At 43.8% G+C, this 13,269-nt stretch overlaps 1 protein-coding gene across 1 annotated transcript in view; it reads left to right on the forward strand.

Moving 5' to 3' along the window:
• LOC134957979 (coiled-coil domain-containing protein 190-like) overlaps positions 1 to 13,269 on the forward strand; it is a 68,877-nt gene that overhangs the window by 38,902 nt on the left and 16,706 nt on the right. Inside the window, exon 3 of the mRNA XM_063940264.1 lies at positions 8,963 to 9,089. Coding sequence (XP_063796334.1) covers positions 8,963 to 9,089 — 127 coding nt within the window. The remainder of the gene's footprint in view (positions 1 to 8,962; positions 9,090 to 13,269) is intronic.

A 13,269-nucleotide genomic window follows, 5' to 3' on the forward strand; every position in this document is an offset into this window, starting at 1 on the left:
TATTCACTTTTGTCTTTGTTGTGTTCTTGTTTTGATTCTATACCATAAATAAAAAACTTAATGTTGAGGAAAAAAAAAAGACTTTTGGTCCAGGAGTTCCTGATGCTCTAGGGCGCTGTGATTTAAAAAAGTTGGTAACCACTGACTTACAAGGCATGGTTTTGTCTTGTAGGTGATTGACCCTTTTAAAAAAAACATCAGCCCCACAGCTTTGTTTATTTCAACTTTTCCTTTTTCCTCCTCAAATAGTCCTTGGTTTAACTTAGTTTATATCAATTAAGCATGAGAGTGAGGAAACTTCATTACTTTGAAGTGTGTTATTGTGCCTACCATTGAAAGTAAAAGACACAACCCAATACCTGTACCACCTCAGACAATAAAGTCCTGTCACATTAATAGTATAAATAAAGGTAATTGTATGTTTACATCATGTTGATGTATTTCCCTCATCATTGTTTTCCTCTGTAGCTGCTGCTTGGCACTGTGTGCTTCTTCTCAACACTCTGTCAACAATTATTCGTAAGGCCTTTGGAGCACATTTATGTGATGTGCCCCCAAAGTGTAGGAATCCTTATTGCCACATATTGCAGCAATAAGGATTCTTTGTTTGTTACCTTCAAATGTACTAATTTAAATAGCTGGGACACAGGCACATGTAAGAGCCTGTCCTGGCAATCAGTAAGAAATAAAGTAATCACATATGCAATCACTGTACTTCTGCTTTAGACACGAGGTGGACCGGAAAGCCGCACATGCACAATGCGGGAAAAAGGCCACAATGGGCATTGGGATCTGCTGTAGATCACCCAGCAGTGCTGCCCCATTGGAATGTGGATTATTAGAGCTACACTAAAAAGGTTTACAGTCAATAGGTCTACCACTAATGGTAGACATGCATTAGGTTGTCTAGGTCAAAAGGTTGACAGGGTCAATAGGTCGACATAGAATAGGTAGGCAGTAGGAAATGTCGGCATGGTCCAAAGGTCAACATGGAAATAGTCGCCACAAAAAAGTAGACAATTTTTTGGGGGGTGTTTTGTCACTTTTCTGCCACTTTTCTGCCACACACAAGCCCCATTAGTATACCACGTCCCCTCAAATGGCTTGCTTTGCTCACCATGCTTCGGGCAAGTTTAGTATTCTCAGTCGTAGTCCGTATGGATGGTAAAGTATGAAAAAGTTTTAAAAAATGGGAAAAAAAACTAAAAAATACTTGTCGACCATTGTCATGTTGACGTTTTGACCCTGTCAACCTGTTAAACTGTCTACCTTTTATGTGTCGACCTTTTGATCTGGTTGATTTTTTGACCCTGTCTACCTAATGCATGTCTACCATTAGTGGTAGACCTATTGACTGCAGACCTTTTTAGTGTAGATCTATAGTCCAGACACCTTCCCACTGAGGATAACCGGCAACTAAATACATCTTTAGTCCATGCATGCATCTTGTTACTTACCATTACCATAGTTTAATGCGAGGGCTGGCAGCCCTGTATTGTTATATTACATGCCAATGACACTTAATTCTGCCCTTAAACATGTGGAAACAGCAGTTTCCCCTCACAGTATATTAAGGGCAAAACTGATTCATAAATATGCACCTTATCAGTTACGTTGTCCACACTGCTATCCCCCACTTTTATTTTTATAAAAAATTCTTCCAGCACTGATAATGCATGTAATGGAGTTAATTCTCATTCTACCTTTGTCATCAACTCCCATAATATTTAGAGAAGAGCAGGTTCGGTTCACAGAGAACTGGACCCTCCTGAACATCCCGCTCTGAGCCGGGATCCGAATCCGGCTCGGGACTTCCCGCTAGACTCAGAAACCAGAACAAGGCAAAATGCCTGCATCCTGCTGTCGGATTCTTGTGGGTTTTGGATTCCATAAAAACAGCCATACGTCGCCGCCATTTTCATTCCGGACTTGGAGAGTGACGGAGACAGACCTTTGTCTCTCTGTGGGTGGTAGCGTCGGGTGGGGTTAGTGCATGTTCTGTAGAGGTGCTGCTGCAGTCACTGTGGTGTACCTGTGCTGTGTTAGGAGTGCTGTCCTGGCAGTCACTGGTATATCATGTGCTGTTATGGGTGCTGCAGATGTACATGGGTGTAGCTGTCCTCCTGTATGCTATCAAATATAGGGGTGCTGCTGTTAAAATAACATTACACTGGCCCTGTATGCTGTAAAAATTCAGGGGTGCAGTTGTTAAAAATTAAAAGCACACTGCTCCTATATGCTGTAAAAACATTACACTGGCCCTGTATGCTTTAAAAATTCAGGGGTGCAGTTGTTAAAAATTTAAAACCACACTGCTCCTGTATGCTGTCAAAAATATAGGGGTGCTGCTGTTAAAATAACATTACACTGGCCCTGTATGCTGTAAAAATTCAGGGGTGCAGTTGTTAAAATTAAAAGCACATTGGTCCCGTACACTGTAAAAAAAATAAGGGGTGCTGCTGTTAAAATAACATTACACTGGCCCTGTATGCTGTATAAATTCAGGGGTGCACTTGCTAAAAATTAAAAACACACTGCTACATGCTGTAAAATATAGGGGTGTTGCTGTTCAAATAACATTACACTGGCCCTGTATGCTGTAAAAATTCAGGGGTGCAGTTGTTAAAAATTAAAAGCACACTGGTCCTGTATGCTGTAAAAATATAGGGGTGCTGCTGGTAAAATAATAGTACACTGGCCTTGTATGCTGCAAACATTCAGGGGTGCAGTACAAGCAATGTACACTGGCCCTGTCTTGTATGCTGTAAAAATTCTGGGGTGCAGTGAAAATAAATGTACACTGGCCCTGTATACTGTAAAAATTTAGGGGTGCAGTGAAAATAAATGTACACTGGCCATGTCTTGTATGCTGTAATAATTATAGGGTGCAGTGAATATCAATGTACACTGGCCCTGTCTTGTATGATGTAGTAATTTTAGGTTGCAGTGAAAATAAATGTACACTGGCCCTGTATGCTGTGAAAATTCAGGGGTGCTGTTGTTAAAATAAAAGTACACTGGTCCTGAATGCTGTAAAAATACAGGAGTGCAGTGAAAATAAATGTACACTGGCTTTGTCTTGTAAGATGTAAAATTACAGGGGTGACCTCCACAACACTGTATGGGAAGAGGAGGCTCCTAGCACCTTTTGCACGCCCCCTGCAATTGCTGGGAGGAGCACCACCAGTCCAGTTGCTGATATTGAGATTGAGCATGTCACTGTAGAAGTATACCAAGATGAGGAGGATATGGGTGTAGCTGGCGCTGCGTAGGAAGTTGACAATGAGAATTCTGATGGTGATGTAGTCTGTTTGAATAAGGCACCAGTGGAGACAGTTGTTGCCCATGGGATGAAAAATCCCATTGTCATGCCTGGGCAAAATACCAAAAAAGTCACCTCTTCGGTATGGAATTATTTCTCCACAAATCTGGACAACAGGTGTCAAGCCATCTGTTGTCTTTGTCAATCCATAATAAGTAGAGGTAAAGACGTTAACAACCTAGGAACATCCTCCCTTATACGTCACCTGCAGCGCATTCATCATAAATCATTGTCAAGTTCAGAAACTTTGGGTAGTAGTGTAAGCAGTCCACTGACACCTAAATGATGTGGTTTGTTTGAATAGTATTTCTCAGTGAGGATGAGGATGTAAACACTAAAGGGGGGTGGGGAATCTGAGGACGAGGACGACAACTCGCCACTGTAGAGCCAGTTTGTGCAAGGAGAGATTAATTGCTTCTTTTTTGGTGGGGACCCAAACAAACCAATCATTTCAGCCACAGTCGTGTGGCAGACCCTGTCGCTGAAAAGATTGGTTTGATAAAGTGTGCATGTCCTGTTTATACAACAATAGGGTGGATGGGAGGGCATATATGGGGTGCTGCCCCTCTGCCCTATCAGTCCACTGCCATTTAAGTCCAGGGATGCTGTTGCCTCTCTGCTGTGCTGAGTAATTCTCCAGGGGTGCTGCCTATGCTGTATAAATCCAGGGGTGATGCTGTATAGTTCCAGCGGTGCTGCTGTACTTAATCCTAGATTTAAATAAAAGCCTAGAGCCGATCTGAAACAAACTTCAACATCACAGACAGATTTGTGAAAACTAGCCGCAAAGGTGGAAATGGATATTGCTGAAGTGTTTTAAATAAAGTGGGGAGAGACCACATTTGTTGCCAAAGTCAGTGTGACTCGGAAGAGACTGCCAGAGAGATAAAAGTGATATTTTCTGCCGGAGCATTAGAAAGAGGTTCTTCTCAATTATTTCATGTTAGGGACTCACTCAACTGAATGGTTCCAAATAGTCAACCTTAATTTGGATTTATTATTGATGTTCCACATTTTGGGATTATTTATTTAGAAGATGCGCATTTGTTGTACAGGGATCTTCTTTTCCTATGGGCTGTGCAGCGTTATTGCAAGACCTTGCGGTGTTAGAAGTTTCAGTGATCTTGTATTGCATCAGCTTTCCATTGCACTGCAGCACCAGATGGGCCAGGAGCTCATGTGAAGCCCAGTATGGAGTCTCATGGTGGCTTACAGCCAGGAAGATGTCTGGCTTGCCAGGCTGAGGCATGCTGTTGGCACAGAGGTTAGCATTGCTTCCTCCCACACTCCTACTTATAGTATGAAATGAGTTTGGACTGTAGAGTGGTAAGCTCCACTAGGGCAGGGGCTCAATAACAAAAAAAAAAATTACTGCACAATCATGCTTAGTACTTTACCGAACCCACCTGAACTCAACTTGCCTCATCCGGGGCTGCTCAGGAGGGGCTGCTAAAACATCTAAGGGGCTGCTTTATTTTAAAATAAAGTATGAATAAAATAAACAAGACACACATGTATGCTCACATGCGTGTATCTGGGACACACAGGTATGCTCACATGCGTGTAACTAGGAGCTGTGAAAAACAAAAATAAGGCATCTGCCACAAAATATGTAAATACAAATGCAATAAAAAAAATGGAAAAATAACAAACCCACGAGATTTTTCCAAAATAAGTCTCTACACTCTGTGAAGGGGAAAATATCCAATCTTGATCATGTGTTATACACCAGTTTATTTGCATCCCAGCATTAAATCCAAGATTATCTTAATCACTTAAAATGGCAAAGGGGGTATAATTTTGGAGACTTTGGCCCCTAGTTTTTCAGTTTGTCCAGTAATGTGGTAATTAATAATTATATATTTGCTTGGTTGAAGTCCTTTCTGTTCCACACCGATATAGGAGTGGATGTGAAAGCCTGTGTGTTGTTCCTGATTGCATGTGACTGTCTAATTTTTAATCACCTTCTTGACACTGTCCTCTTCCTCTTTCCTCTTCTTCTCATAATGTGAAAAAAAGTCATCAAATAATGTTTGTAGCTAGCTATGATTCAGATAACTTGGCGAGCTTTTTCCAGAGGGACGACCTCTCACTGAAATGATGGGTTTATTAAACTGTGCATGTCCTGTTTAAACAACATAGCGGTGGGTGGGAGGACTCGTAGGACCCAAGACAATTCCATCTTGTACCTCTTTTTTTCCCTTTTCATTATATGCTCTTTGGGGCGTAATTTTTAAAACTGCCATCCTGTCTGCCACTGCAGTGCCACTCCTAGATAGGCCAGGTGTTTGTGCTGCCCACTTGTGTTGCTTAGCTTAGTCATCCAGCTACCTCAGTGCAACCTTTTGGGCTAAAAACAATATTGTGAGGTGTGAGGTGTGAGGTGTTCAGAATAGACTGGTAATGAGTGGAAATGAATGTTATTGAGGTTAATAGTACCGTAGGATCAAAATGACCCCCAAATTCTGTGATTTTAGCTGTTTTTATGTTTTTTTCAAAAATCATCCAGATACAAAACCAAAACCCTAAAGGGGAGTTTTGGCAAAACCAAAACACAAAAAAAGAAAAGTGGCTGCCGCACATCTCTATTAATATTATCAAGGTTGCTTGCAATGGTGCTTGTGAAATGTCAGCGAAAGATGTCCCTGATTAATCTGCAGTACTGGGTATTAATGTCAGTGACTGCCAATCAAACACATCCTGCTATCCCTGGGTTTACTGTATGTGGTGCAAACTTGCTTGGGTACAATGACAGCAATACAAGGCGCCAAAGGGTTTCATCCTGACTGATATTACTATAAGATTGTGCACACATACTGTAGCTATGGGGATCGGCAATGTCAGTAAATGTGATTACTTTTCATTATAAATTCGCTAAGAAACCAATGGAAGCAACTTTGTGTGCACTGCATGATTTAGAAAATCTTTAAACCATTTTTATAGACCTACTGTATACAAGTCAATAACAACTTTAGTTAGTAAATATATATTTATACATTATTATTCTCCCCCTCACTTCCACTAACTGTGGGGGTACCCCAAGGTTCTGTCCTTGGTCCTCTTCTCTTCTCTCTCTATACTTCCTCACTAGGTAAGCTCATTAGTTCTTTTGGTTTCCAATATCATCTCTATGCTGATGACACCCAAATCTATCTTTCCTCTCCAGACCTCTCCCCTGCTCTTCTCACTCGTATCTCCAACTGTCTCTCTGCTACCTCTTCCTGGATGTCCCAGCGCTTTCTTAGACTTAACATGTCTAAGACAGAGCTGATCATCTTTCCTCCCTCCCGCATAACCTCACCTCCTACAATCTCATTATCTATTGATGGTACTACTATCTCCTCTAGCCCCCAAGTGCGCTGTCTTGGAGTAATCCTTGACTCCTCCCTCTCCTTCAAACCACACATTCAGCACCTCTCACAAACCTGCCATTTTCATCTAAAAAATATTTCCAGGATCAGATCCTTTCTGACCCAGGATGCTACTAAGACTCTTATCCACTCACTGGTCATCTCCAGACTGGACTACTGTAATCTGCTCCTGACTGGCATTCCTGACAAATACCTCTCTCCACTCCAATCTATCCTCAATGCGGGTGTAGTATGGTATGCGGGCGCTCGGGCTCCCGGCGACCAGCATACCAGCGCCGGGAGCCCGACCGCTGGCATACCGACAGCGTGGCGAGCGCAAAGGAGCCCCTTGCGGGCTCGCTGCGCTCGCCGCGCTACACTATTTTATTCTCCCTCCAGGGGGGTCGTGGAGAATAGTTGTCGGTATGCCGGGTGTCGGGATTCCGGTGCCGGTATACTGTACGCCGGGATCCCGACATTCGGCATACAGAAGACCACCCCTAAATGCTGCTGCCCGGCTCATCTTCCTCACCAAATGCACTACGTCCACCTCTCCTTTCTTACTAGACCTTCACTGGCTCCCCTTGCCTTTCAGAATCCATTTCAAGCTTCTCACACTCGCTTACAAAGCCCTCACCCACTCCTCTCCCATCTGCATCTCTGACCTTATCTCCCTTTACACTCCCACCCGTCCTCTTCGCTCTGCTAATGCACGCCGACTCTCCTGCCTACGGATTACTTCCTCCCACTCCTACCTCTAAGATTTTTGACGTGCTGCACCACTTCTTTGGAATTCCCTACCTCTCCCCCTCAGACTCTCCACCTCTCTACAAAACTTCAAACGATCTCTCAAGACCCACTTCTTCACCAAACCCAGACAAATCTCATCCTAACCCTCTGTTCTACGCTCTCTATGTACCCCATCTGTGTCACCCCTGTCTGTCTACCCCTTTAGAATGTAAGCTCTCACGAGCAGGGCCCTCTTCCCTCATGTGCTTATCCTTTCTTACTTTAATAATCTTCAACTGCACCACATCCAGCAGTCTTCTGCCACCTGATACTTATTCCAGTGTCATCTGCTGATGTAACTGTTTATTTACCCTGTACTTGTCCTATACTGTCATCAACTGTAAGTTGCTGTTTTCCTGTTTGATTATTTGTTTATGTATTCTGTAATTGGGCGCTGCGGAACCCTTGTGGCGCCATATAAATAAAGGATAATAATAATAATAATAATTAGTACTTTAATCAACCTCTGACCACACTGAAGCTCTCAGAAGTTATTAAAAGTACTTTTTTTAAAAATATATTTTCTTTTTCATTAATCTTTTATTGTTATAAGTAGTGATCTATATCCATTATGTTGTTTTCTATTTGTACTTGTTTGTTTTCTATATGTACTGCAGCAAATTAGATTGTATAATTCCAGTGATACCCAATTTTTAGTGGGTCTTTCTGTAAATACAGTTTTAAGGTGACCACTATGTACATTGGGGGTCATTCCGACCCGATCGCTCGCTGCAGTTTGTAACAGAGCAGCGATCGGGTCAGAACTGCGCATGCGCAGCGCCGCAGTGCGCCGGCACATGGCAGTCATCGTTGCCTAGTGATCGCCTCTGAGACAGAGGAGGTCCCTGGGTGGGAGGGGGATGGACGGCGATGTCAAGCCGCCGTTTAGGGGGAGCGGTCCGGCCAACACAGGTGTGGCCGGACCGTTGGGGGGGGGGGCGGGCCGCGTCGGATGGGTGACCTCTCATGTAGCCGCTGCGGCCAGCGGCAGCGACAAACAACTCCCGGCCAGCCGCAGGAGCTGCGCTGGCCGGGAGTTACTCCAGAAACACAAAAGCACTGCCGCTGTGCGATGCTTTTGTATTTGTGCGGGTTGAGGGGGCGGGGGGGGACTGACATGCTGGGCGGACTAGCCCTGTACTGGGCGTCCCCCCGCATGTCAGGGAAGATGATCGTAGCTGTGCTAAATTTAGCACAGCTGCGATCAACTCGGAATGACCCCTATTATCTTAAATCAAAATAGCATTGAAAGGTCAGAATCCACAGTCATGCAGACGTTATTCTGCTGCTCAATGCTAGTGCTTGAGGGACTTGATATCACTTCCAGGAATGACTAAACTGGACACTGCTTCAGTTAGTGCTGAACTAAAAGATCAATCTTTGTGTGGCCAGCTTCAGATACTATAAATTGAATTTGTTCTTTCAGATAGCTTTGTCTTGAAAATATATCAGGTAATACTATTATTTACATTCTGAAAATACAGTGTTTCTTATGTTTCAGCTACTGCTAAGAAAATCACAAATCCCAGAAATGTAAAACAAAACTTTAAAAGTGAAAGTTCACAGATGCCTGGAACAATGACTGGGAAGCGGGGACAACCTACCAGTCTGGACCTTCATGGTGTAAGGTGAGGATTTAGTTCCTACAGTGTCCTTTAAAAACTAGACTTTAAACAAGTACTGTTTCAGATTAGAGAAGATTCCAAAATTGCAACATCTATTTTGCAGATTACTATATACGTACAGTATATATCTAAAAGACCACAAAATTGATATTTTCATATATAAACCATGACTATAAAATACTATATATAGATTATGAGGCATGCTATTCTAAAATATACTGTAGAAACAATTTATAGCGTCAGTATGGTTTTATGATAACTATTATTAGTTTTTATGTACAGGTCCCTTTCAGATTCGATCTTGGAGGTGTCATTTTTGGTGTCATATTTGAATTTTGCAAACACATTCAATACTGATAAACATTAAAGTTAGGAACACAATAAGTGTACCATGTGAGCACCTCGGTTAACAATAACCGTTAGACGGTACTAACCAAATACCGCCTCGGGACCGACACTCCAAATCCAGAGACCAGTTAGCAACAGCAGGCACTTAAAAGAAAAAATAAACTACCATCAACCGTGCTTCCTTCTACACCCAATGGAGGGCACAACACAACGTCACGGGTGACTGCAGTTTCACCAGTTAGGTGACAATCATCATGGGCCCAAGGCCTCAGACACCCAATTGTCACTTATCAGCACTCCCGCACTGTGGTGAAGTTGGACCTCACAAGGCTGTACGAGGTCCACTAGACCAGCGCTCAATAAGGGGACAAACAGACATGGAGTACTACTTACACCAGCACACTTGTCACTTTGCTAGGATGTTCTCTCTGCTCCTATAAAGAAAACACAACATCCTATTTATTCTACTCTCAGGCTACACTGAACTCGGAAGGGCAAAACAACTAAACCATGCCCACACTTTTTGCCTGTTAACACTGAATAGACAGTATAATAATCAATGCCTAGGATATTCTCTTCACTCTATTCTCATTAATACAGGTTGAGTATCCCTTATCCAAAATGCTTGGGACCAGAGGTATTTTGGATATCGGATTTTTCCGTATTTTGGAATAATTGCATACCATAATGAGATATCATGGCGATGGGACCCAAGTCTGAGCACAGAATGCATTTATGTTTCATATACACCTTATACACACAGCCTGAAGGTCATTTTAGCCAATATTTTTAATAAATTTGTGCATTAAACAATGTGTGTGTACATTCACACAATTAATTTATGTTTCATATACACCTTATACACATAGCCTGAAGGTCACTTAATACAATATTTTTAATAACTTTGTGTATTAAACAAAGTTTGTGTACATTGAGCCATCAAAAAACAAAGGTTTCACTATCTCCCTCTCACTCAAAAAAGTCCGTATTTCGGAATATTCCGTATTTCGGAATATTTGGATATGGGATACTCAACCTGTAACATCATTCACAGTAACTAAACACAACACAGTATAGCAACAAATAGCGATGACAATTAGAACAGTTGTAATGTGAACACCCCGTGAATACACTCCCCCAACTTACGTCAGTACCTGACCGGCCTCACACCTCATCCACCTGTGGAATCAGAATAGGTGCAACCTGGAAGCCCTCTCCCATAAACAGCCGTTCATGGGTATGAATGGGATTGCAATGGCATGTGGAACTGGTCCACTCCTCCAATGCAACCCAGAGCTTCTGTCACACCAACACCAAGGAGAGGGCTTAGCCTACTGCACTTAGAATATTAATTATCCCCAAAGTGAGTGCAGGAGCAGCTCAGCTCCTCCTCTCTTTACTCAGGCCTTCCTAACTAGGGGTACACTGGTGGTATGGGCCTATTACCCAGATCACCTTGTAAGTGCTGGGCACGGGCACTCTGCCAGTTGGAGTGATCTGGGTCTAGTGCTCAGATCACTCTTGTATTTGAGCTCAGGCCTTTGTGGCCTGCCTAATTGGAGGCCTCTCCTTGGCGACCTGGGCCTAGTGCCCAGAGTCACCTTATATCCCTGATAGATTTAAACTAGGGCCTAGCGCCCTCTATTGTGCCCACAGGTCTAATGCCTGATTACACCCATGGGACTAGTGCCTGCCTACCACACCAAAGGCTGTAGCCTAATTGCACCCATGGGCCTACTGCTCGGCTGCTCTGGTGGTCTAGGTGGATTATATGTAGGTGCTGGTGGCAAAGGCGGCCCACCCATATAGGAGGGAGGGGCTGCAGTGTGGAGCTTTGGCAGCTCTTTATCTTCCAACATACTGCAGCTCCCTCTGGTCCTCAGATTCTTTCTTCCCACCATCGTCGCCCGTCTTCTGGACCCCGCCGGGTCTTCTTCCACCGCCGGTCTTTCTCTTCCACCGCTGGGTCTTCTTCCCTCTTCTGGAGCTCTTCTCTGCTCTATCTCCGATGATGAGCTCTTCCGCTCTCCAGCATCTAATATAAAACACTGGGAGGGGGCAGAGCTATGATGCGTCGAGCTCCGATTGTCTCACTGTGGCCACCCCTGATTGACGGCTGGCTCGTGAGCCGTGATTTGCTCGTGATTGGCGCCCATTTTTGAATGCCGCAAACAGAATGGATGACTCCAAATCCTCGTTGATTCTGGATCATCCATATAGGCGCCAAGGAGCCATGGTGCCAGCATCCTTCAAAATAGTGCTGTCCATCAGGACTGAGTGAGATGGGGATAGGTGAGTGCCCTCCCGCAGCTTCGCTGTTGGGCACCCACTTACACCATGGGGGTAATTCAGACATGATCGCTAGACTGAGTTTTCTCACAGCCTGCGATCAGGTGTGAACTGCGCATGCATATGGACCGCAATGCGCAGGCACGACGGACCGCAGCAACGGTTAACAATGCATAACGACGGGATGGTGCGAAAAAAGCTATCGCACGGGGGATCGCAAGGTTACTGATAGGAAGAGGGCATTTGTAGGTGGCAACTGACCATTTTCAGGGAGTGTCTGGAAAACCACAGGTATGTCCAAGCATTGGAAGGGAGGGTGTCTGATGTCAATTCCGGTCCTGGACAGGCTGAAGTGATCGCATCGGCTAAGTAAGTCCTGGGCTATGCAGAGACTGCATAAAACCAGTTTGTGCAGTTCTGCTACACATGCGTTTGCACACTTGCACAGCTAAAATCACTCCCCCAGTAGGCGGCGACTATCTGATCGCAGGGCTGCAAAAATCGCTGCCCAGTGATCGGGTCTGAATTAGATCCCATGTCTTACTGAAAATATATATAGATGTATAGGAACTGGCTGAGGAGTAGAAGAGAAGGAGAAAGTTATAAACAGAATATTCAGACTAGAAAAGGACTTAGGGGTATATTTACTACAAGTCTATTTGGGTCGATGTTTAGTTGATTTTGTGTTTCAGGGTCTAAATCAAACATTTACTAACAGATGATTTTTGACATTGTTAAAAAAAAATTGTAAAAAAACCCCCATCTGTTAGTAAATGTGCGATTTAGACCGTGAAACACAAAATCGATCGAAAATTGATCAAACATCGGTCAAAGATCACTCCAAATCAACTTTTAATAAAGATACCCTTTAATGTTTTATGCTAAGCACATAAAACATGAAAATATTGTATAATGGGGGTCATTACGAGTTGATCGCTTGCTAGCTAGTTTTAGCAGCCGTGCAAACGCTATGCCGCCGCCCACTGGGAGTGTATTTTAGCTTAGCAGAAGTGTGAATGGTTGTATCGCAGAGCGCCTGCAAAAAATTTTTTGTGTAGTTTCAGAGTAGTTCAAAACCTACTCAGCGCTTGCGATCACTTCAGACTATTCAGTTCCGGATTTGACGTCACAAACCCGCCCAGCATTCGCCCAGCCACGCCTGCATTTTTCCTGGCACGCCGGCGTTTTTCCACACACTCCCTGAAAACGGTCAGTTGCCACCCAGAAATGCCCACTTCATGTCAATCACTCTGCGGCAAGCAGTGCGACTGAAATGCATCGCTAGTCCCTGTGCAAAGCTACATCATTCGTTGTGCACATTGCGCCGCATACGTATGCGCAGAACTGCCATTTTTTAGCCTGATCGCTGTGCTGCGAACAAATTCAGCTAGCGATCAACTCGGAATGACCCCCCTAGGGCCTAATTCAGATCTGATCGCAGCAGCAAATTGGTTTGCTAATGGTCAAAACCATGGGATTAATTCAGACTTGATCGTAGATGTGCTAAATTTAGCACATCAACGATCACTTTCACAGACATGCGGGG

Source organism: Pseudophryne corroboree, chromosome 9 (genome assembly GCF_028390025.1).
Source record: "Pseudophryne corroboree isolate aPseCor3 chromosome 9, aPseCor3.hap2, whole genome shotgun sequence".
Taxonomy (NCBI): domain Eukaryota; kingdom Metazoa; phylum Chordata; class Amphibia; order Anura; family Myobatrachidae; genus Pseudophryne; species Pseudophryne corroboree.